The sequence below is a fragment of the Dermacentor variabilis genome, chromosome 2 (assembly GCF_050947875.1).
Source record: "Dermacentor variabilis isolate Ectoservices chromosome 2, ASM5094787v1, whole genome shotgun sequence".
Lineage (NCBI taxonomy): Eukaryota > Metazoa > Arthropoda > Arachnida > Ixodida > Ixodidae > Dermacentor > Dermacentor variabilis.
Window position 1 is genome coordinate 100,767,686 of NC_134569.1, and position 25,361 is coordinate 100,793,046.

The window sequence follows — 25,361 nt, forward strand, 5'->3', positions numbered from 1 at the left end:
AAGCTGCTGTTGATTAGGATTGCAACGGGACTGTTGAATGTGAATTCAGTGAACATGATCACAGAATATCATCATCATCAGCCTGGCTACGCCCACTGCAGGGCAAAGGCCTCTCCCATACTTCTCCAACTACCCCGGTCATGTGCTCACGAGAGATTTTTGACGAATTAATTTTTAGAGTGAGGGCGACGTAGGCGTGGGCGCTGTGTACATATGACAGAATATATTGTGTGAATGGCTTATTTGTGGCCATAGACCTTTATTTTAGTGAACTTCCAATAGGGGAATGTTCAGGTTCAGTCTCACCAATTATTCATTGTTCCGGTGAAACATTTGTTTTTTCGTGTTGAGTGTCAGCTGTTGTTACCTATCAAAACCTCTTCGAAAAGGCGCTGATAATAGTGAATTCTTCGACGATAAGTAGCTAATGATTGAAGAATCTAATGAACATGTTACCATAGCCTCGTTGTGGGTACTTTCACAGCAAGCCCACCCAATATGAGGCGTCCGTGATTCTATTTTCTGACTGACCGTTTTTGGATCACGTCTTTTTCGAACTCTCAAGCTGAGTAATTATGATTGCAAGGAGAAACAGGCGAGACTTTCATGTTACCATGCACATTATGCTGCTTTCTGTGCGCTATATTAGGCCTGTTACTGAGAAACACGCTGCAACCGACAAAAGAACAGAAACCGTCCCTAACAGCAGTCTATGCTCAAATCACATGATAACTGCACCACCCTAATGATTGCCTACAAGGAATTCTTGAATCTATTATACATAAATTAATGTGAGGAGAATGGCCACGTTCTAAAGCAGGATTGTTGAGGTCAACGAAGCGAGAAACCTTGGGCTGCGTCCATTGCTCTCTTGGGAACACGAGGTTGATGGGTCAGCTCATTTATTTTGACATTGTGTTTTTTTTTGTCGCATCGTGATCTTGTCTCCGGTGTTATGGGGCTGTGACCATATGTTCAACCTGTAAAGTTACTGTTAAGCAGACGAGGATTTTCACCTCATGTGCCAGCTCATAGTTTTGATTCCTTGTGATTATATACGTACGGGGACATGTTTCGCGCCAGAAACTTTTGAGAGTAGAGCACAGGACGTCAACAACAAGTTGAAGGTCCTCGTCCAGATCACGATGAACTTACATGGGTAGGTGATGTTCAAAACCAAGCCACTGACTTTAATAAAGGCCCTTTCATATTATTTTCAAGCCTAATAACTTTCTAGTGGCATGACCTTAGTAAGCGTTTTGTACGTGAACGGCACACCTACTTTTCGCACGTCGAAACAAACCAGCCAGTTTCTAAACCGCCAGCCGCATGCCATACATATAACACGTGTCGCGCTTTTGTAGCTGCACACTTCAAACTAATGAACACAAATGTTTACAGCGCGGTGAGCTGCACGACAGAGTTATTTGTTACCTTGTGTGAAATACCTGGAAAAGGTGCCGTGCTAATTAGGAGTACCTAATAATAATGATTACGATTAAAGCCAGTTTCAAAGTTTAGGAAATAAGGCCGCATCTCTCATGAGAGCGCGAAATACGCAATATTATTCCCATCCTAATGGACAAGCTCAAGGTAATTGCAAAAACTTGGGAGATCGTAAAGGAAGCTGTTGGAAGTCTATCTTCACAACACGTGTTACCTGACACTATCGGTGCATACAACATGGATAACTATAGTCAAGTTTTCGCGGAACACGGTCAAGCGTATAAGCAGCGTAATTCTCTTCTGACACAAGCCAATACTTTTCACACTCTTTATGGAGTACGTTTGCTGTTCACAACTTTACTTTAGAGGAAATTCGCTATACTGTTGATAATATGAGCACCAGTGAAGATAGCGGGTTAGATTGGGTTACAGCGTGGTTAGTAAAAGTTAATACTGATATCCTTAGCCCAATCCTATGTCATGCATTGAACCATTTGTTGCGTGCATCAAAGTATCCCTCTTGATTGAAAAAAAAAGCCAAGGTTGTACCGACATATAAAGCCTGCTATCGCACTGGTCCCTCAAGTTACAGACCTGTAGCTGTTTTGAGTATTATCGATAATATTTTTGAACAAATCCTTGCAAAGCATGTACGCATTTTTCTAGAAAGATAACATGTAATTTGCCTTGAGCAACATCGATTCAGGTCACATCTCTCCACTTCAACAGCTCTGATAATTTACCACAAAAATTTAACACGGCGTTGCGTAATACCTCCTTGCCGCTGTAGTTTTTATTGACGTAAAGAAAGCTTTCGATACAGTAGACCATGAGATTTTGCAAATAAAATTAAAGCACTGCAGTTCCCGTGGCAAAATGTTGGACTTCTTTTCTAGTTACGTAAGCCAAACGCGAACAAATGACCATATTGCGCAATTTTTCATATTCTCTACTAAACATGAAAACAGGGGTACCGCTGGGGGCCGTTCTCAGACTCTTAATGTTTTGGCTGCACGTGAAAGTCTGTCAAACTTAATAAATTCCGTGGAGATGCTAATATAAGCTGATGATACAGTGATCATTATGCAATAAATTGTGGATTTTACGTGCCAATATCAAGATGTGATTATGAGGCATGCCGCAATGTGAGACTCCGGAAAATTTCCAACACCTCGCGTTCATTTACGTACACCTCAATCCAAGTCCACCGGTGTTTTCGGCCCCACATGGCCACCATTTGATAGCGGGACCTCGTACTTAGCAGGCCAACACCATAGCCACTAAGCAACCACAGCGGGTGCAGAAATCGGAGTTACTGCTAACAACTTATCCGAACTGGAACATAAAATTAACGCAGAAGTTTTCACTGCCATTACAAACCTTTATATGATGAATCATTTCGCCTAACAATACAGAACTGCCTGTTTGAGCAGCCGTCAGATTTCAATATTTGGATGTAATTTCCGGCACCCACCCAAACTGGCGAAGTCATATTAACTGAGTATGCGTAAAATTAGGTTCTCGGTGCAATATACTGCTAATTGTTAGAAATTATTTAAAAGTAATATCCTCCAATTTCCCAATTTCGCTTTTTTTTTCATTGTCACCTGTCCTATTGCATCGATTCATGGGAACGTACATTAAAAACAAACCTTCAACCCTGAAAGTTTGATAGCCTTGCAAATGATGCCGTCACTTGCTGCGTCCGAGCGCCACTAATCAAGTGAGGCCGAGCCTACAGCCCGTCAGTCGAGACAGGACAAGCGCTACAGAGCCCGTCAGAACGCATACGAGGAAGACTAACGGTCGCGAGGAAATTAAATTGGAGCGCACTGTACCCTGTGCGTCATCCATTCAACCTCGCCTTGCGAGCCCATTCACACAGCTCAACCTTCACGCTTCAGCTATGAATGGCAGAGGAGTTTGAGCAGAAGGCGAGACACCTCCCTCGTAAATTGACAGTGTCCTCACGGCGACAAATAGTCACTTGTGTTTCCGAAGTGCTACAAAATGTTCAATGGGTATGTTGGATATATGGATATATTGAATTAGGGATGACAAAAGTGCAAAATCGATATACTGTAGTAATGGGCGACTTCAGTGCAAAAGTGCGGAAAAAGCAGGCTGGTGAACAAGCTATTGGCAGCTACGGCGTCGATTCTAGGAACACTCGAGGAGAGATGTTGGTAGAATTTGCGGAAAGGAATAATCTGCGAATAATCAACATCTTCTTCAGGATGGGAAGCAACAGAAAGTGGACCTTGAAAAGCCCTATTAGTGAGACATGAAATGAAATAGCTTTCATACTTTTTGCCAAACCCAGCAAAGTGTAAGGTAAAGTGCAGTGGTCACAGGTTGGTGAGGTCTAGGATTCACCTCAATTTGAAAAGAGAAAGAGTAAAATTTCTCAGGAAGAAACAGGCCAACCTAGACACAGTAAGGGTAAAAGCAGACCAATTCAGGCTGCTACTCGCAAAAAAATATGCAACCTTAAAACAGAGAGATGACACCTTGGTAATAAATAAAACAGTATCTAGGCTGGCTTCAAAGGCACCAATTGAAGTGGGAGGTAAGGCACCAAAGCAACCTATAGGCAAACTCTTCCAAGTAACAAAGGACCTAATAAAAAAACGACAAAAAATGAAAGTGTCCAACTCAAGAGATAAGACAGAATTCGCGGGACTCTCGAAACTGATCAATAAGATGAAAATAAGGAATATTTGAAACTATAACGTGAGATATACTGAGGAAGCTGTAAAATGTGGACGCAGCATGAAATCAGTGGGAAGAAAACTTGGCATAGGACTAACCAAGATGCATTCACTTAAAGATAACCAGGGTAATATCATCAACAATCTCGAAGCTGTAGTAAGAGCAGTCGAATAATTCTATACTGACCTGTACAGTGCCCAAAGCAGCCACAATCATCATCATCATCATCATCATCATCATCAGCCTGGTTACGCCCACTGCAGGGCAAAGGCCTCTCCCACACTTCTCCAACAACCCCGGTCATGTACTAATTGTGGCCATGCCGTCCCTGCAAACTTCTTAATCTCATCCACCCACCTAACTTTCTGCCGCCCCCTGCTACGCTTCCCTTCCCTTGGGATCCAGTCCGTAACCCTTAATGTCCATCGGTTATCTTCCCTCCTCATTACATGTCCTGCCCATGCCCATTTCTTTTTCTTGATTTCAACTAAGATGTCATTAACTCGCGTTTGTTCCCTCACCCAATCTGCTCTTTTCTTATCCCTTAACGTTACACCTATCATTCTTCTTTCCATAGCTCGTTGTGTCGTCCTCAATTTGAGTAGAACCCTTTTAGTAAGCCTCCAGGTTTCTGCCCCGTAGGTGAGTACTGGTAAGACACAGCTATTATATACTTTTCTCTTGAGGGATAATGGCAACCTGCTGTTCATGATTTGGGAATGCCTGCCAAACGCACCCCAGCCCATTCTTATTCTTCTGATTATTTCCGTCTCATGATCCGGATCCGCCGTCACTACCTTCCCTAAGTAGATGTATTCCCTTACGACTTCCAGTGCCTCGCTGCCTATTGTAAATTGCTGTTCTCTCCCGAGACTGTTAAGCATTACTTTAGTTTTCTGCAGATTAATTTTTAGACCCACTCTTCTGCTTTGCCTCTCCAGGTCAGTGAGCATGCATTGCAATTGGTCCCCTGAGTTACTAAGCAAGGCAATATCATCAGCGAATCGCAAGTTACTAAGGTATTCTCCATTAACTTTTATCCCCAATTCTTCCCAATCCAGGTCTCTGAATACCTCCTGTAAACACGCTGTGAATAGCATTGGAGATATCGTATCTCCCTGCCTGACGCCTTTCTTTATTGGGATTTTGTTGCTTGCTTTATGGAGGACTACGGTGGCTGTGGAGCCGCTATAGATATCTTCCAGTATTTTTACATATGGCTCGTCTACACCCTGATTCCGTAATACCTCCATGACTGCTGAGGTTTCGACTGAATCAAACGCTTTCTCGTAATCAATGAAAGCTATATATAAGGGTTGGTTATATTCTGCACATTTCTCTATCACTTGATTGATAGTGTGAATATGGTCTATTGTTGAGTAGCCGTTACGGAATCCTGCCTGGTCCTTTAGTTGACAGAAGTCTAAGGTGTTCCTGATTCTATTTGCAATTACCTTAGTAAATACTTTGTAGGCAACGGACAGTAAGCTGATCGGTCTATAATTTTTCAAGCCTTTGGCGTCCCCTTTCTTATGGATTAGGATTATGTTAGCGTTCTTCCAAGATTCCGGTACGCTCGAGGTCATGAGGCATTGCGTATACAGGGTGGCCAGTTTCTCTAGAACAATCTGTCCACCATCCTTCAACAAATCTGCTGTTACCTGATCCTCCCCAGCTGCCTTCCCCCTTTGCATATCTCCTAAGGCTTTCTTTACTTCTTCCGGCGTTACCTTCGGGATTTCGAATTCCTCTAGACTATTTTCTCTTCCATTATCGTCGTGGATGCCACAATACCTCCCTTCAAACTAGTTAGGAACAGGTTACAGTGGGTCCTTCTCTAACTAGCGATGAAGTTGGAAGGGCCTTGGAAGTCATGAAACGGGGGAAAGAGGCAGCATAGAATCAAATAACACTCAATTTAATCAAAGATGGAGGAGACGTAATCCTTGAAAAACCAGTTGCCCGTTATGCGAACTGTCTATTGACTTCAAGAGTCCCAGAGAACTTGAAAGATGCCAACATTATACCAATCCACAAAAAAGGAGACGATAAGGAATTGAAAAATCATGGGCCCTCTAGCTTACTCCCAGTAACATATAACATATTCGCCAAGATAATTTCCAATAGATTAACGGGAACACTTGACTCAACCAAGGGAACAGGCTGGCTTCGGGAAGGGATACTCTACAATTAATCACATCCATGTCATCATTAAGGTAATCAAGAACTCCGCAGAGTACAAACAGCCTCTCTATATCGCTTTCATAGATTACGAAATGGCATTTGATTTAATAGAGCTACCAGCAGATATAGGGGCATTACAATATCAAGGAGTAGAAGCCCCGCTTATTTAAATATCTCGGAAAATATATGCAGATTCCACAGCTACCTTAATTCTACAGAAGAAAAGTAGGACGATACCATGGGTAAGACAAGGAGACACAATCTCCCCAGTGTTATTTACCGCGTGCTTGGAAGAAGTATTCAAGCTATTAAACTGGGAAGCTTTAAGAGTAAGGATCAACAGCGAATATCTCAGCAACCTTCGGTTTGCAGATGACGTTGTTCTGTTCAGCAACACTGGAAACGAGTTACAACAAATGAATGAGAACCTTAAAAGACAGAGTGTCAGAGTGCCCTTGAAGATTAATATACAGAAGACAAGCATAATCATGAATAGCCGGGCAACGGAATGAGATTTCAGGATTTCCAGTCAGCCTCTAGAGTCTGTGAAGGAGGTCGTTTGCCTAGGTAAATTACTCACAGGGAACCCTGATGATGAGAAGGAAATTCACAGAAGAATAAAATTGGGCTCGTGCACATTCTCTCGTGTGCTGAGGTAAGTCATCATGCAGATAATGTTAGGAAGAAACGGTACAGATATAGCATTTGCAGTGATTTATCTGGCTGCAATGTGCATGTGTGCTCATATACGAAGTCGACAATATTGAGTACTTCCCTTACAACCTGGTGATAATAATATTACCACTTTATTTTTTTTTGTTAGCACGAAAAATAAAACTGCCACAGATAGTGTATTTCTCGTGCTACAACTGGATTACTCCCTGGCGAACGCCGGTTGGCGAAATAATTGCATATTGCATAGACATTCAGTAAATCCACAGAATTCCTCAATTCAATTTAGATAATAATTTTATTTAGTACATATTGCAGAATCACAGTCCAGGCAGGGTAGACATAAATATACAAAAATATATAACCACAACAAAAACTATATTCTAATACATTAGAAAAGAACAAAGTTTATTCTTATGATGCACCGTCTAAGCACTTCTAATCATTGTTGGTGCGGGGCAACTAATGAAACCAACGCATATGTTAAAATCTGAATAAATGAAACCTCGATGAGCGGAAGTCATGTCCATTAAAATGGATGTTTTTCTGATATATGCTACCTGTACGTGCTGCGCAGTGCACAGCACTCTTAGAAAAAAGGTTGCTAAAAACGTAATTACCGGGTGCAGCTTCTGAGTTTACTACGCATCATTACCACTCGGTTACTACGTTGGGTGAGTTGACAGAAATATTTCGTTTCTAAATGCAAGCATAAAAATTTTCGCATGGATGCTGCTGTACTGGTGGTAGGAGTTCGGTCAAGCTGCGATAAATCAGCTGTTTCTTCTGCTATCTTTCTTCGCTTGTGTTGACTGCATAAGGCGAAAGTTAATATTGCGTAGTTGATGAGAAACAGAGATTTACTAGGTTTTTGTTTCAGATTAATAGTAGGTGTTGCCTTTACAAAGCACTCAGTAGATTTCTCGTAGTTTAAGGCCTATGGCTGTGAATTGGCCTTCTTATGAGGATGTTTAGATAAAAATTCACCGCCCAAGTACTTCGTATAGATGCTTAGCCAGCGAAGACAAAACGTGCGGCTCTGTTGTTTATCACTGAGTTAATCCCGACGGTTTATTAAACGACGGCTTGGTAGGCTGCAGGATCCTCGGTGTGCATTTGCTGCTTGCGCTCGGCTGCACGAGCCTGTTCTTGTGCCCGGGCTGCAGCATCGGCACCGTGTTAACAAGCTCGTTCCCGGCTTATGCTCACGGCGTCGCTGTTCGAAGGCTGCCTGCTCCTCAGCAGTACGTATGACGCGTGACCTACCCATTTAACAGCCGGAGTGAAACTGCAACGCGCGCGTTCAACAGGGACAGAGAGCAACGACATCACTTTTGGCGCAGTCAATCGCGCGCCTCTCTTTATCTTTGTTTTTTCGCGCATGCACATGGCTTTACGCCGGAGGAGTTTTCGGCGTACAGTGGACGGACGGACAGACGGGCGGACGGACGAATGGGTTAGCCATTTGCCGTTTGGCTGTAATATAGTTTCTATCGTTATGTTTGATTAATAGTTATGTATTACATTGCGGCACGCATATGCGTGCATTGTATGTTGTACAAGTAGATATTGACAAGGTTCTTTATTTAGCCGACTATATAGGAGCACAGCGGTACAACCGCCCATCCTAGAGGTTATGGATATATATACTCGTATGGTTGTTCTTAGATACATGCTGCGTATATTATCCCGATCATTGTATAGTACGATGAGGCGTTCCCCTTGGTGTTCTGCTACTTCTCGTGCAGTGCCATTCATTACACGCAACCTGAAGTTCCTGTCATGACTCTTACGTGTTATTGTTTGATGGAATTATAAATACCACTAAACTGCGCGATAATGTGATTCCCGTATTTGTTTCCTTTTCTTTTTTTCGCATGCGTTTTCATTAAGCACACTTAGATGCAATGGCAAGCTAATTATTTCTTGGCAATGGAAGTGCCTATTGTAAACAAAAAGCCATTCTTACTTAACTGCGCGTCAAATACCACTATAACGATGCGATTACCATCTGTAGTTCGTCAACTATAGCTACCTTATCTAGCATTACGCCATACCTCGCGATGATACTAACAGTCCTTATTTGACTCTTATTTAACCCAATGACAAGCAGTTAATAGCTTTTGGTTAGTAACACACGCCACCTTCTTCAGCGAAGTTGTATACCTCTACCGTCCAAGGAAATTTTCATGCCGTTATGGTAAGCAAATAACTTCCCTTACATGGGCCGATCCTGGAGATAGTGCAATGTCGGGCCGACCAGTCGCGGAGGTGAAGCAGGCGTTAAGCACTCCCCATACGTGGGGCGATACCGAAGATAGTGCAATGCCGGGCCGACCCGCAGCGGAAGTGCAGTTCGCCATTAAGGGGGCCACATACACAGCTTCGCTGGTCATCCTTCTTCACAGAGCGGAAGGGCACTGATATTTTTCTGGTTATTTTTTATTCTTTCTCCCGCACGACCGCCGCCGCCGCTGCCGCGGATGCGCGGTAGGCGCATTAGGCGAAATGGAACGGAAACTGAACGCGCCTTTTGAACAATGATCTCAGATCACGGCCCTGCACTGGGTTTCGAAAACAAACACTAAGGAAATGTTTCATTGCCACAGATATTTCGAACACTCGAGACCCATTTTGGAACACTCAGACAATTGAGGCGCATTTCTGCCGTCGCCGTCGCCATGATGTTCCGTACAAAATACAAGGGTGATAATATTGTTGCCGCGTGTCGTATGCTGTATGTGCAAGTGAAAGCGTGGAATTCTGTGCCGGTGAACGCGGTACAGTTTCGCGTGCGCGAGCGAGGAACGCGGGACGGAAGCGTGCCCACTCCTGTCGCGCGCGAGGCACGGCGGTTAGGCGAGGGAGAAGCGGCGTTGTTCTCAGGCGGCTGCTAGAGTGCCTCGATGTCCTCCTGACCCGCCGCTCCGCGCAGAGTGGAGAAAACCGCAGCATCGCCTACGGTGTTTGATACGCGAATGGTGGACGCCGTAGTAGACGCCTTTGGAGGACGCCGTAGGAACGCTTTGCCGGCACGGAGGAGGAGGAGGAAGAACTTTATTAAAAACACCAGTCAATGAACGTCAGGAGAGAAATGCTTCTCCCCCTTCGCCCCTAGCCGTCGGCCGGAATACCCTGAGACACAGCAGCAGCAAGGGCTTGACCGATGAGGTCCCGCTGGACGTTGGGGTCTGGGCTGCGGAGCAAAGCCTCCCAGGATTCTAGAGTGCGCGAGCTATCATTCTTAGCCGGACATGTCCACACCATGTGAACCAGATTTGCTGCCTCATCACAGAATTTGCACTTTGACCTGAATACTCCTGGTTGCCACTTGCTGTAGAGTACGGGGTTTGGAAAAACCCCCATCTGTAATTTCCTCCAAATAACCTCATCTTTCTTGCTGAGCGTTCTGTCCGCTCCCGGGTAAATTTGGCGATTTAGTCTGTAGTATGCTATGATTTCCTGGTATGCGCGCATATCCTCTCTTCTGTTTATAGTTTCGGTGGTTTGGGAGCTTCCGGGGGTCGACCGGTAAGTGAGACCTCGGGCGACCGAATGAGCCTCCTCGTTCCCTCTAAGTCCCTGGTGAGCTGGTGCCCAAACGAGCAGAACAAGCTGCCTGGGTCCTCCTTCCCTGTTTAATATACGGATGGCAGTTTCCGTCACCCTCCCCGATTCGTAATTTCTCACAGCGTTTTTGGAGTCGCTGATGACCACATTTACCCCCCTTTGGCTGAGGGCCAAGGCTATGGCTACTTCCTCAGCTTCAACCGTCTCGACGCCACTGACTGTGCAGCACGCCACCGGTGTTCCGTCTTCTCTAACCGCCACGGCCGCGTGTGCCGCTCTGCTTTCATATTCCGCAGCGTCCGTATATAGGACGTCCTGTCGACAAGTGTATCTAGCTTGTAATGCCTCTGCCCTGTCTTTACGCCTGCCGTCGTGAAAGGCAGGGTTCATGTTTCTGGGTAGCGGAGGTATTTTTATCTTGTCCCTGATATGTCTGGGTATGTCGCCTGAGTGCACTTGCTCATGTTTGGGCTCGTAGCCTAATTTCTCTAGAATTTTCCTGCCTGTTTTAGATCCATGTAGCCTTTGGTGCTGCGCGGTAACGGCAGCCTGAATCAGTTCCTCGAGAGTGTTCGATACACCCAGCTTCATAAGTTTGCCGGTGGGCGTGTTCGGGGGGAGTCCGAGCGCGACCTTGACACTTTTCCTAATAATGATTTCGAGCTTGTTCCGTTCTACAGAACTGAGCTTGAGGTAGGGTGCCACGTACACTATCCTACTGATTACGAAGGCTTGTGCTAGCCTCAGGAGATTCGCCTCCTTCATCCCAGCGTGCCTGTTCGCTATTCGTCTGATAAGACGACACGTTTGATTTGAACTGGCTTCTAACCTAGCAAGCGTTTCATAATTTTTCCGGTTGGCCTGAATCCTCAGCCCGAGGACGCGGATACTGTCGACCGCAGGGATCTCGGCGCCGTTGACGTACAGGTGGATGCCCGCCTCACGCTTTTGGTGAAGCCGCCGTTTTCCGGGGGGCATCAGGAACAGCACTTCCGACTTTTCGGCCGAACATTTAAGTCCTTTGGGTTTCAGGTACTCCTCGATAATGTCAATTGCATTTTGCAGGGAGCTTTCAATTTGCCCATCACTGCCCTTGTTTATCCATAGTGTTAAGTCATCCGCGTATATGGTGTGGTTTAGATTCTCAATTTCCCCCAACCGTTCAGGGAGTTTCAACATAGCAATGTTGAAGAGGGTAGGTGATAAAACCGAGCCCTGCGGCGTCCCCACGTTACCCAGGTCAATGCTCTTTATAGATTCTTCCCCTATCTTGAGAGTGGCTTTCCTGTTGGTAAGAAAGTCCTTGATGTAATCGTACACTTTCTTCCCGACATTGAGTGAGTTCAAATTCTCCAAGATGGACACGTGCCTCACGTTGTCGAATGCCTTTGCCACATCTAACCCCACAATCACTTTCGTGTCTCGCGTTTGCTTATCTATAATTTGGTCTTTGAGCTGCAGCATCACGTCGCATGCCGACAGCTTTGGTCGAAAACCGATCATGGTGTCCGGATACAATCCATTTTCCTCCATGTACCTATTGAGCCGCGTCAGAACAACGTGCTCCATAAGCTTACCCACGCAGGAGGTGAGCGATATAGGCCTGAGGTTCTCGAAGCCTAGTTTTTTACCCGGCTTGGGAATGAAAATGAGGTTGGCGAGTTTCCACTCCTGCGGTATCGTCCCCTTCTCCCAGCACTCCTGCATGTACGTTGCGAGGTTGGCGATTGAGCTGTCGTCTAAATTACGGAGCATTTTGTTGCTCACTCTGTCCGGCCCTGCCGCTGACTTAGTCCGTAGCCGATTAATCTCCGCTCTGACCTCAGCCAGGGTGATGGGGGCGTCTAATTCCGAATTCTCTCCCCCTCCGTAGTCCGGGAGGGGTTCAGGTCCGGCGGGATTGATGTACCTATTCCTAACTACTTCTAAGAGTTCCTTCTTAGTGCCATCAAACTGATGTGCCATTCTTTCCAGCTGTTGTTTGGACGCTGACTTTGTGCTATCCGGATCTAAGAGGTGGCGAAGAAGTCGCCACGTCCCCGCGGTACTCATATTCCTCTCCATCTGATCGCAGACGTTCCCCCAATTTTGCTTCGTGAGCGTGATTGCGTGCTCTTCAATTTCCTTGTTTAAAGCCGCTATCTGTTTCCTGATATTTCGATTCCATCTCTTCTGTCGAAGTCGGTCCTCCAGCCTTTTCTTTTTCCTCCAGAGATTAACTAATCTCCTGTCTACTGCTTCGTTGTCCCCCTCAGTTTCCACCACTTCGGTGGCCTCTTTAACAGTGCGCACAACGCCATCGCTCCACTCTGCAATATTAGAGATGGGAGCCGGGTCTCCCCTGAGTGCCCTGAAAGAGTCCCAATTTACAGCCTCCACCCTCCTTTTCCGGGAGGTTGTCGGGCCTCCTTCTACCACCACTTCTATGATTTTGTGATCGCTGCCTAAGTCTTCGTTTGTATTGCACCACGTGGCTTTAGTGCCGTTCCCCGTCAAGGTGAGATCGGGTGTCGTATCACACGCGACACTATTTCCCTTCCTCGTAGGCTGCATCGGGTCGGTTATTAAATCCAGATTATGAGTTTGTATGTCGTCCCACAATTTCCTACCTTTGATCGAAGTCTGCTTATATCCCCATGCCGTGTGGTGAGCGTTAAAGTCCCCCACGATCAACAGCGGGTTGTTCTTAATTTTACGTAGCGTCGTCGCGAAGAGATCCCCGAAGTTGCATTTCCTTTGTCTGGGAGAGCTGTACACATTTAATACAAACAAGCTACAGTCTTTCTTTCTTCGCGGTATCAGTTCTACGAGGACGTGGTCGATTTGTGCATTCCCGGTGTCATGCTGCACCGCTGTGACGTTGCGCCTGATTAGGGCGGCCACCTGCGTGCTTTCGCCTTCGCCTAGATAGGATTTGTACCCCGACAATTTTGCCTTTCTGCCGCATTCCTGTAGTGCTATTAGCTCCGGTCGATCCCCGTTCCTCAGGAATTCGTGTAGGACCGCACGCTTGCGCGTGAAGCCTCTACAGTTCCATTGCCAAACGGTGTTTTTACTGGATCTGTGAGCCATGACTGCCAACTAGCTGAGTTCCTAATACTTGCTGGGTGAGCTGCTCATATGCCCGGTCTCTCTTCGCAAATTCTGCCTTAAGTTCTTCAGTGAGTTTATTATCCCTCTGATGCAGTCGCTCTGTGAGATTGTTATCTCGCTGATGCAACTGCTGTGTCAGATTTTGGAACATCCCCAACATGCGTTCCTCGAAGGCCTTGCGCCATTCATCGTCCTGACCAGACTTGGTCTCAAATTTTCCCTCCAGTTTCGCTATCTTAATGTCTATCACTGCCTCTATGTCCTTATCTATGGAGGAAAGAAAAAATGCTAAGCGGGAGCGTCACTTGATTCCGCTGGCCTCGGTAAGCCAACCTCCTCTAAAGCCGCCCCTCCCACTTTCCAGGGACTTGTGCGCGGTGCCTTTGGGTAGGAATAGGCCCACATTGTTGCCGGACCATTCGAGGTTATTTGGTATGTGGTAACTTTTTGTGGCGCATGCCGTCACAGCCTCGGGGCACGTGTGGGTGGTTTTCTGCTACTGTGCGCGGCGCGTTGTTGGTCGCTTGAAAAGCAATGTCTTGAAACGCGGACAAAGACTGGAGCGATTGACCCATGACGGCAGGAAATTTTCAAGGCGTCGCTTGCGCTTACCACCGCGGTTAGTGTAGTTGCCAGCGCTCTCGCCTCGAAACCCGTGCAGAATGCTCGAACCTGGTGTACTTTTCTCACCTACTCCTTAAGTTTTGTCAAATCAGCTGTTGCGTACCTTAAACTGCGGTGCGTATTTTCTTGCTATTTTTTTGTGCCGCTGTCTTCTACCTAGGAAGAAACGAGATGTCTTGAGGGGCGTTTTTTTGTCGCGTTTTCGCTTAGTGAAAGGCTCTGCTGTGCGTCTTTTATTTTGAGAGAAATAAATAGCATTAGCTTGCACTGTAAACACCGAAGTTTTCGTAGCTTATTCAGATTTACGTGCACTATTTTGTAAGATTGCGTGGTGACGTATCATTACGCTGCCGAGACGTGCTTCGGGCATTCATTTTCGTTATAGAGTAAGTAAAATAGACAGCATGCAATATGTAAAGTTTATTCAGCTGTATTCGAATGCGAGCATAGCCCCTCAGCAGAATTATGTCTTAGGGTCAAACACTGCCGCAGGATCCTTTTTCCACCTATAGGGTGAAACTAGCAACATTGCAGCAGCCAGTTGTACGATCTACAAGAACCGTTGGCATGAAAATTGAGTGCATAGCGGCAAAGGAAAAAAATGGCAACATTGATTTGCGCTTTTGGATCTACTGTGTTGCTGGTGTACTTGTATGATGGAATGCACAGTCTTATGACAACAGTAATTGTTTCGCCCTTTATTCAATGCTCATTGCACCTATAAAAGCTAGTACATTTCGCACATATGCAGAAGGAAGCCATATTTATAATATAAATGAAGTATGTGGCAGAAAGTACAGCATAAAAGAAAATGATAAGCAGCAAGTAGGAAAACTTAATTGTGCCAATGCTCCAGTGTATCAGTATATTAATCACCATACGTGTATGCCACACGACGTTTTTAAAAGTTAAATTATGGGGTTTTACGTGCCAAAACCACTTTCTGATTATGAGGCACGCCGTAGTGGAGGACTGCGGAAATTTCGACCACCTGGGGTTCTTTAACGTGCACCTAAATCTAAGTACACGGGTGTTTTCGCATTTCGCCCCCATCGAAATACGGCCGCCGTGGCCGGGATTCGATCTCGCGACCTCGTGCTCAGCAGCCTAACACCATAGCCACTGAGCAACCGCGGCGGGTCACGACGTTTTTATAATAATGTTATACAAAGTAAAATCTACCACACATACTATTAACAACCTTAATAAAACTGGTCAGTGGCATCAGCTATCCTTGAATATAGCTGCAGTTTTGCTTACAAATGCGTTCTATGCAACGTTTCTGCTGCAGGGCTATAACTGTATATATGTGTATGTGCACGGTACTCACAATTAACCGGCGGCTTCAATGATGGTGTGTGTCAGAAAAATAGGGAAAACATATAAAGGCTCATGGGTACTGTGCTAATAGTTAAAGTTGAAAAAAAAATGATGTGAGGGCAGACCAACAAACTAAGTGCGTCAATTTTTAACATACAATGCATTTTGCAGCAAGCACAATGTACAAGAAAGCTTATGTTGTATCACTGGCATCGAAAAAAATTAACACTGTGCAAGCTCAGCCAACACACAACAAAATTGAGAGGTGACGAATGTATTATGCTGGGTACATCCAATAAATGAATATTTCACGGTATTTTAAACACTCAACAAGTTGTATACGCCAAATGCTCATGGTTACTATGAGTGTGGCATCATAAAAGGCTATTGTAAAGCAAGTAAACAAAGCGAGCACAATAAATTATTTTCGAAGTAGTAAAACGAACAGTAATCCAGGTGACAGAGGCAAATTTCACAAAGGTGATGTAAGACTTACAGTACCAAACGTTGAAAAGTACATTGCCATCCTCAAGAGCATACTTAGCTCACACATAAATGCATTGAGAGAATTCGCAGCATATCCATATCATCGCACAATTTCCTCTACTGAAAGGTAGGCCAGCTAAACTACCTTCATGGTCACAACTGTATTGCTTGGTGCTGAACAGGTCATTTGTTTTAGCAGAATTTGCATGCAGGTGATTCAAGCTACAGCATTGAGGGAGACAAAAAACGTGTGATTGCACAATTTACAATAAGCCATCACATTTCTTCGCTAAAAAGTTTGATGTATGCATACAAGGCTCTGGAACAATATATGCACTTTACAAATTCATTAAAAAACGAATGCCTTAACATACAAAGTCATTAAACAAACAAAAGCTTTAACAACGAATCTTGTGGGAAAGCTGAAGCTGATAGATAAAGAGACTAAATGTGTGAGCCATCACGAACGTGATTTACCCGGGAGGAAACTTGTATCGCAGTTTTTCCTGTACTGCCAGTCGCAGCAGCTAAATAAGATGACAAGTCATGGTCGCTCAGTGGCAGTAGGGCTTTGCGAGCGCACAGTTGTGGGTCTGATTTCAGATGTTGCAATCCTGCGAGGGCAGAATGTAAATGCGGTTGTGTACTTGAGTTTAGATGTTGAGGAACCTCCAGGCAGTCAAAATAATCCACAGCCCACCACTATGGCATCTTAGAGCCCATCTGTTAGAGCTACACATTGTTGTGGCAAAATTGAAAAAGGACAGCCTATTCTATGGCTGCCAATTGAAAAAGCCAAGGCGTTCTATTTTAAGTTAGAGCCTTGAATACAACATGGTTGATAACCCGATGCACGGTGTTTGCCTGTAAAACATATTTTATAATTCAGCTCTTCTCTAATCAAATATTACCTGCCCTTAAACCCACATGTATATCATGTTCTTAGACATAAAATTTGAGCTGTGAATAACAAGCAAATGAAAGTAGAAACTTTGCAACATTTTCTAGATTTATTGGCCCTTGAACTGGGGGGGAGGGGGGGGGGGGCGGGTGTCAGCGTTGTGTGCTTTTGCCTAATTCTTTCCTAATGGAGACATGCCGTGGTCATCTTGGCAACATAGCGCAGTCTCAGATCTAGGTACTTGCCTATCATTGCCCTAGTGCGTGATCATTCAAGTGCGTGATTTTCTAGCAAGTGCTGATCTAACACTTTAAAAAAGTCATTTCCGACAAAGGTTCTCAAAGTAGCCACTGCAACTTTTGCTGCAAGCCGTTGGGATTGCAGTGGCGAGCACACCAGAACCCTACGTAGCTCTTTCTCACATAGTCTGCAGAAGTTCAGAACATCATTTGAAGGGTAGATGAGTCCGCCTCGCGTTTTTCGCCATATCAGGGAATATGCAGGCATGGATGGAGGAGAGGTCTTACGTTGCAGCTCGTCTCCTCCTCATCAAATTTGTCGAGGGATCAAATACGTGAATAACTGCATTGCCATAGCCAAAGATGCTGCAAACAAATGTTTGAACGCTACGCACTGTCAAGACAAGTAAAATATGTATCTTTTCATAAACCAATACACACGTATGTCCCAAATATTGTGCCCGAAATAACCGACATCAATGCTTCCATGTTTTCGTCTATTTATTAATAAAGAAAATATCACATGAACTTCAGAACCATATCAATTCGAAACCAGCAAAGCAGTGCATACCGTTGATATGAAAAATGGAAAGGCCGTCAAATCAGCAAGTTGAGGATAAATATTTTAATAAAATTTTTTCGTTCAAGAAGCTCATTTACATTTCTGTATATATGCAACGGCCGGGGAAAAATCTCAATTACGCTGTCCTTTGTTCCAATGTTTTGCGCAGGAGCAGCTGTCACCTGTCGGGTATTGTGAGTAATTGTACCGAAATTATAGTCGCAGCAGAGAGCATATATAAAAAGACGAATTCTGCAAAATATACGAGGGTGAGCCAAATGAAACTCAGTCGATGCGAATATATGACAAACGGGGTACTTTATTTAAAAGTAGTCTCCATGAGGATTTAGACATTTGTCCCGCTGAGTAACGAGTCGCGTGATTCCCGTCTTATGAAGATATTTGCATTGCTGCTTCAAAAAGTTTGTAACTGATTCTTACCGTCATCGTCCGACACGAGTGTGGTTCCCTTGAGCTGTTTCTTCAATTGCCCCGAAATGTGAAAGTCACAGGGTAACAGGTCTGGGCTGTATGGCAGATGTTGCAGCGTTTCCCACTTTATCTTTGCCAGTTTTGTGTTAACCATATCAACGACGTGGGGACAGGCATTGTCGTTGAGCAAGGTGACCCCATTTGTCAACTGTCCACGTCGTATGTTCTTAATTGCGCCGCGCAGCTGATCCAGCGTTTCACAATACCGGAAACGATTGATAGTCTCTCCAGGCTTAGCAAATTCGATCAGTAATGACCTATGACGATAGAAAAAAATGTAACAACAGCTTCCCCGTGGAAATGATGGCCATTGCTTTCTTTGGGGGTGGTGAATTCGAATGTTTCCACTGTAAGCATTGTCGTCGTGTTTCAGGCTCGTAATAGTGGCACCGTGATTCGTCCACGGTGACAACTGCAGACAAGAAGTCGTCACATTTATTATGATATCGGATCAGATGAGTCAAGGTAGCGCCAAATATCTCCGTCTCCTGGCAGTGCTTCAATATCTTGGGCATCCATTGCGCACACAAGGGCCGATAACCGAGATTTTCATAAGTTGTGGTGTGAACCGAACCGTTTCAGATGTTCACACGCTCTGCCAGTTCGTCAATGCCTATCCTCCGTTCTTGCCTAATGAGCTCATCAACCTTTGCAATTGTCTGGGGCTGGTTGCACAGTGACTTTGGCCCGGTTTTGGATCGTCGTTAGAACTTTCACGTCTCTCTTTGAACCGTTTGCTCCAACGCTTCACCGTGGCCAATGACATGCAATGCTCAACGTACACGGCAGCCATAGGGCGACGAATTTATTTTTCGGAAACCCCTTCAGCAGTCAAAAACCTCACGAAACAACACTGTTCAACTTTTGGAGCATCCATTATGTCACACAACCATGTACAACCCATGCAGCATATAACAGCAATAAAGACCAATTATCCTCACACCTGCGTGTCACTTCTGTACATGAGAGATGCCTGCGTGATACGCGCATGTCTCGCAGATAATTAACCGAACAATCATTGTGAAGGGTGGGTTGGCTCACATTCATTTGATTCACCCTCTTACAGTAGAAATGTGAAGATACAATGCAATATACCAATTGCGAAGATGCAGCTTGATAAAGGGCAAAAACGTGTCAATGGAAACAAAGTTCTATGCACGTATACAAAAAACCTCGCAACAAGATATTTTAATATACACGTCTCACGCTCCAATAAATCTACATATCTAAGATAAATCACTGCATATAATACGTCATACAAGGTGAATAAACATGGTGGGCAATCACAGATTCACAGATCACAGAATCCTAAAGACTGCCCCCCCCCCCATAGCACTCCCCTCGATGCATCGCGCGTGACTGAAGGCGGCGCGCTTCCTCCTCACTTTTCTCCCTTGCTCACACAAGACTAATATAATACCCCTGTCACACGGGAAGATTTAATGTCATTCGAATCGAATGACATTCGCATGTAATCCCACTGATCAGGATTTACACAGGAAAACTTAATGTCATTCGAATGGAATGACGTTAACCAGATAGACAAAAGCGGCACGCAACGCGAAAAAATAATGCGTGCATCAGCAAAATCCGAAGGTATTTTTTAGACTTATAAACAGGAAAAATTATTTTTGCCCCGATGATATTTTCACCACGGGCTGTGCTCAAGCACTAGTACTCCTTGCATCAGGAGTCTGCGGCGGCGGTCGGGCATATTGCTTGCTTACACTTACCGAATTTGCGCTCGTCTTTAGTTGTGGCTTGGCTTGTGATGATCGAAGTGCTTTTAGTTGTGAATAATTGGCGTCAAAATGTTTACGTCCGTTTAAAAGTACTCGCAAAAGTTCTTAAACGCGTTCAATAGACACAAAATTTCTTTGCATTTCACAAATTTTGTTCCAGATCGTCATTGCTATCATTTGCGAATGTCATTATATTTTACTGTCTAGCACTGCAAGAGACCGAAGGGCATTCGATGCATTGAATACCATTAGACTCGAATTATATTAAATCTTCCCGTGTGACAGGGGTATGAGCCGCCATCGTCGGTTTACCCATGCTACCTTCCTAGCTTTCACTCGCAGATGCAGCATGCGGTGTGCGGACACGATGTTATGGTCCTTGGACATTATACAGAACATGAGAACGACGGGGACGGCAGGAATGCGCCTGGAGTGCCCATATAACTGTTATCGCAGACATTATAATAAGCATATCCGTCAACTGAAGCGTCCCGTAGCCCATTACTTTCCGCAAATGAAGACGTAATAATGAAATCGAACTTTCACCATGCGGCAATTCGCTGCGCAGCAACAATCTTTTTTTCTTTTGTAGGGCCGGAGCACCGAAATTAAAAAAAAACGTGAAGGAAAGCATGTTGGCTGCAATCAAATGCCTACTTTTGGCACCTAATGTGGCTGCCAAAGGAATCTCAAAGAAACCTGAGGCGCTTGCGCCGCAGAAAAGCATACGCATACTGCTCAGTATCCTACAGAGGCGAAAAAAGGCTTTTCGGAGAGGTTGCGCTCAAGCGAACGCGTTGCAATGCGTCGAGTCGCCATAGTGATAGCGGCCCGCCACCATTGTTTCTTTTACTCGTCTGCTATCCAGAAAGCGTCCAAAACTCTGTCAGGCGAAAATCCACTCGACCAGAGAAAACCGAACGCGCAATGAAAGGCGCCGCGCGGTGGTCGGGGCAACACGAGAAAAAGGCATGCGCTCTGGCTGGCTCTGCAGCCCGCGGGTAGCGAGAGCAAGAAAATTGAAGAGCCTCAATGTGTCCTCGCGAACAAAAGTGAAAGTAGCAAAATAAATAAGAACGTAGTTGCCTTTGCTGGCTTTAGTGCCTTGACATGGATGATTTGGCGCAGGTGGAATGTTGATATTATTTTCTGTGACATGACGGCACAAATGAGCCACCACAACGCTTCTTCTCTTCTGACCTCGCTGCGCGCTTTGTCAAGTTGTCTGATAACGTATTGAATCGGCTTGTCTCGTTCTATGATCCGATGTACGACTTTAGAAATGTTGATGCACCTTTGGCGTGAAATGTTTATAACAACATTAAACCCACAAGGTTGCGGTATAGAAAACCTAAAGCACGACTTTGGAAATGGCAAGGCATCGTCGCATCAAACGTTTATGAGAACTTTATACCCATAAAGTTTCGAAATTGAAATCCATGCGCTGCGTAGATTCCGCGACCTCCGCGCGATTCCGCGACGAGCCCACTTGCCATCAAAATGCCCTTGAAACTTCGTGCTCGGTTGGGGCTCCTTGCGTTTGTGAATCCCTGTGCATAGGCGTTGCCGCGAAGTCCAGCCCGAGTTCGCAATGTTCCCGCTGAAATATCTTTTCGAGCGTGAAAAAGACATTCTAGAGAAAATCCAGAATGATTTCCGGCGCCGGGGGTTGTTTTGGTCGGTGGTGCATGATAGCACGAAAAAATTTCATGGGACGGCTGAAGCCCAATAAGCTCCCCACCCCCTGGCTACGCCCCTGCTGCCCACCCGCTCGGCATGAGGCGTCCGTGGTTCTGTCCATATGCTTTAACAGTAAAGCACAATAATGGCAGCGACATAGCGGCGACTTCAAACCAAGCTTTTTCTCGTCATACTGCTCGTAAGAGCCGACTCCCGAGTTCCCTACTTGTGAGCCTGCAGATGACTGGAATATTGTAGAATGTGGTTGGGTGATAGACATTTGTCACATTTACAGCGTTGTGTGATTCGTATTAAATTATTCGATATTGTTGCTGATTGCATTCCGCTCATCTGTCAGACATTGATGTGATCTGTTTCTATTTCCTTTTATTTTCAGAGACTGTGGTACATGCTTGAGCACATATGCTTGCCAGAATTAGACACACATGATATGTGTGGGACCGTGACGTGACCTAAATTGATTGCTCGAGGACCTACATCTGTCACGGGTCTTCTCGCGTGTTCGTAAGATAGTATTCAGAGGTTGATATCCCAAACTTTTCAGATTTCGTTGTGATTGACCGGAACTTGTCCCAATAGTGGTTGGCAGGAAATTATTTTTATCAACTGGTTGTGTACGAGCCGCTTTTCGAATTCGTACGCACATTCATGGAACTGCACAAAAGGGCTCATACTGCAAAAAAGTAAGTCTCTGCGGATACAAGCGAATGAACACTATAAGGACCTCAAAAAAAGAGGCGCTTTTGCCCATATTGAGGGCATCAAGTAAGCACATCATGCTGATTACATGCGGTAGAAAATAATGACATCGGCACTGCATTTGGCAAAGTGAAACTGACGAAAGGTTTTCGTCGAATTAATTTTGAGGCTGAGCGTGACGTACGCGTGAGCGTTGTGTACATATGTGAAAATATATTGTGGAAATGGCATATCTGTGACCACGGATTTGTATAATAGTGAACTTCCATAGGGAATATTCAAGTTCAGTCTCACCAATTGTTCATTGTTCCAGTGAATTTTTTTTTCGTGTTCAGTATCAGCTATTGTCACCTATTAAAACTCCTTCGCAAAGGTGCTGACGAGAGTGAATTTTTCGATGATACGCGGCTAATCATTCAATAATTTAATGAACATATTAACATAGCCTCGTTGTTGGCACTTTCCTTTCACAGCACGCCCGCCCTGCATGAGCCGTCCGTGATTCTATTCTCTGACTAACCGTCTTTGGCCCACGTCCTTTTCGAACTCGCAAGCTGAGTAAGTATGATTGCAAGGAGAGATAGACGAGACGTTTATATTACCTTGTACATTGGGCTGTTTTCTGTGCACTTTATTAGGCCTGTCACTGAGAAACACGCTGCTGTTGACAAAAGAACAGAAACTGCCCATGACAGCAGCCTATACTCAGGTTCTATACTCAAGTCGCTCATGATAAACTGCACCTGGCCTAATGATTATATGCGAAGCATTCTAGAATATATTATACATCAGTTGATGTGAGAAGAACAGTCACGTCTAGATTTAGGTGGACGTTAAAGAACCCCAGGAGGTCGAAATTTAATGCCCTACTATGGCGTGCCTTATCATCAGAAAGTGGTTTTGACACGTAAAGCCCCATAATTAAATTTTTTATTAGCCTCATCCTAAAGTAGGAATATTGAGCTCAACAAAGCGAGAAGCATTGGGCAGCGTCCATTGCCCTCAAGGGAATACGAGGTTGATGCGTCAGCTCATTTATTTTGGCGTTGTTTTTTTTGCGGCATCGTCATCCTGTCTCTGGTGTTATCACGCTACGACCATATGTTCAACCGGTAAAGTTGCTGTTAAGCAGAGAAGGATTTGCAGGTCATGTGGCAGCCTTGATTCTTTGTGATTTTATTACGTACGGGTACACGACTCGCGCTTGAAACAATTGAGAGCAGAGCCGAGGACGTCAACGAGAAGTTGAAGGACCTCGTGCAAATCACGGTGAACTTACATGGGCAGGTGCTGTTCAAAACCAAGCCGCTGACCTTTATTAGTGGCGCTTGTACATTTTTGTATCCCTATTAACTTTCTAGTGGCATGACCCTAGCAAGCATTTCATACGTAAACCGTAGAGCTATTTCTCGCACGTCGAAACAAAGCATCTAATTTCGAGCTGCCAGCCGCGTGCCATAGATATAGGACTGCACGTGTTGTGCTTTTCTAGCTGCAGACTTCAAACTAGGGAACACCGATGTTTCCAGCCCGGTGAGTGGCACCACAGAGTTATTTGTTACCTTGTGTGAAATACTTGTAAAAGGTGCCGCATTTATTTGGAGTAACTCATGTGAATGATTATGATTAAAGTCAGTTTAAAATTTTAAGAAAGGCCATGTCTCACATGATAGAGCGAAAGAGGTAATATTATTCGTATCCTAATGAACAAGCTCAAGGTAATTGTAAAAGAACTTTGGAGATCGTAAAGGAAGCTTTTGAAAATACCCCTTCACAACGCGTGTTACCTGACGCTATCAATGCGTACAACGTAGATCACTACAGTCAACATTTCGCGGGCAACGTTCACGCATAAGCATTGCAGTTCTCTTCTGACAGAGGCCAAGACTTTTCACAATCTTTATGGAGTTCGTTTGCTGTTTACAACTTTTAGAGGAAATTCACTATGCTGTTGCTAATACAAGCACCAGTAAAGGTAGAGGGTTCGATAGGATTACGGCGTGGTTAGTGAAAGGCAATGCTGATATCCTTAGCCCCACCCTTATGTCATGCGTTTAACCATTCGTTGCGTACATCAAAGCATCCCTCTTTATTGAAAAAAAAAGCCAAGGTCGTACCGATATATAAAGCCGGCGATCGCTCTGATCCCTCAAGTTACAGACCTTTATCTATTTTGAGTATTATCGATACTGTTTTTGAACAAATCCCTGCAATGCATGTACGCATTTTTCTAGAAATATACTATGCAATTTGCCTTGAAGAACGTTGATTCAGGTCACATCACATCACTTCGACAGCTGTGATAACTCTACCACAAGATTGACACGGCATTGCCTAATATCTCCTTGCAGCTGTAGTTTTTCTTGGCGTAAAAAAAGCTTTAGATACAGTAGACCATGGTATTTTGCAAATCAAATTAAAGCACCGCAGTTTTCGTGGCAAAATTTTGGATTTATTTCCTAGATGCGTAAGCGAACGCCAACAAATGGCCATATTGAACAATCTTTCATATTCTCGACTAAACATAAAAACAGGGGGACCATAGGGATCCGTTCTCAGACCCTAATGTTTTAGCTGTACGTGAAAGTTTGCCAAACTTAATAAATTCCGCGCAGATGCTAATATATGCTGATGATACAGCGATTATTAAACAATAAATTATGGGTTTTACGTGCCAAAATCCCGCAGTGGTCATGAGGCCCGCCGTAGGGGGGGGGGGGAAGGGGGACTCCGGAGAATTTCGACCACCTGGCGTTCATTAACATACGGGTGCTTTCGGCCCACGGGTGTTTTCGGCCCTATCGTAGTGCGACCGCCATGGCCGCTATTCCATGCTGGGACCCTGTGCTTAGCAGCCCAACATCATAGCCACCAAGCAACCACAGCGGGTGCAGCTATCGGAGTCACTGATAACAACT

At 44.8% G+C, this 25,361-nt stretch overlaps 1 protein-coding gene across 1 annotated transcript; it reads right to left on the bottom strand.

Annotated features, from left to right (window-relative positions):
• Positions 1-10,128: 10,128 nt before the first annotated feature.
• On the bottom strand, positions 10,129-12,549 carry LOC142570380 (uncharacterized). Its single transcript, XM_075678767.1, has one exon. It carries the CDS (start codon positions 12,547-12,549, stop codon positions 10,129-10,131), a length of 2,421 nt encoding a protein of 806 aa, XP_075534882.1.
• Between the last annotated feature and the right edge of the window lie 12,812 nt (positions 12,550-25,361).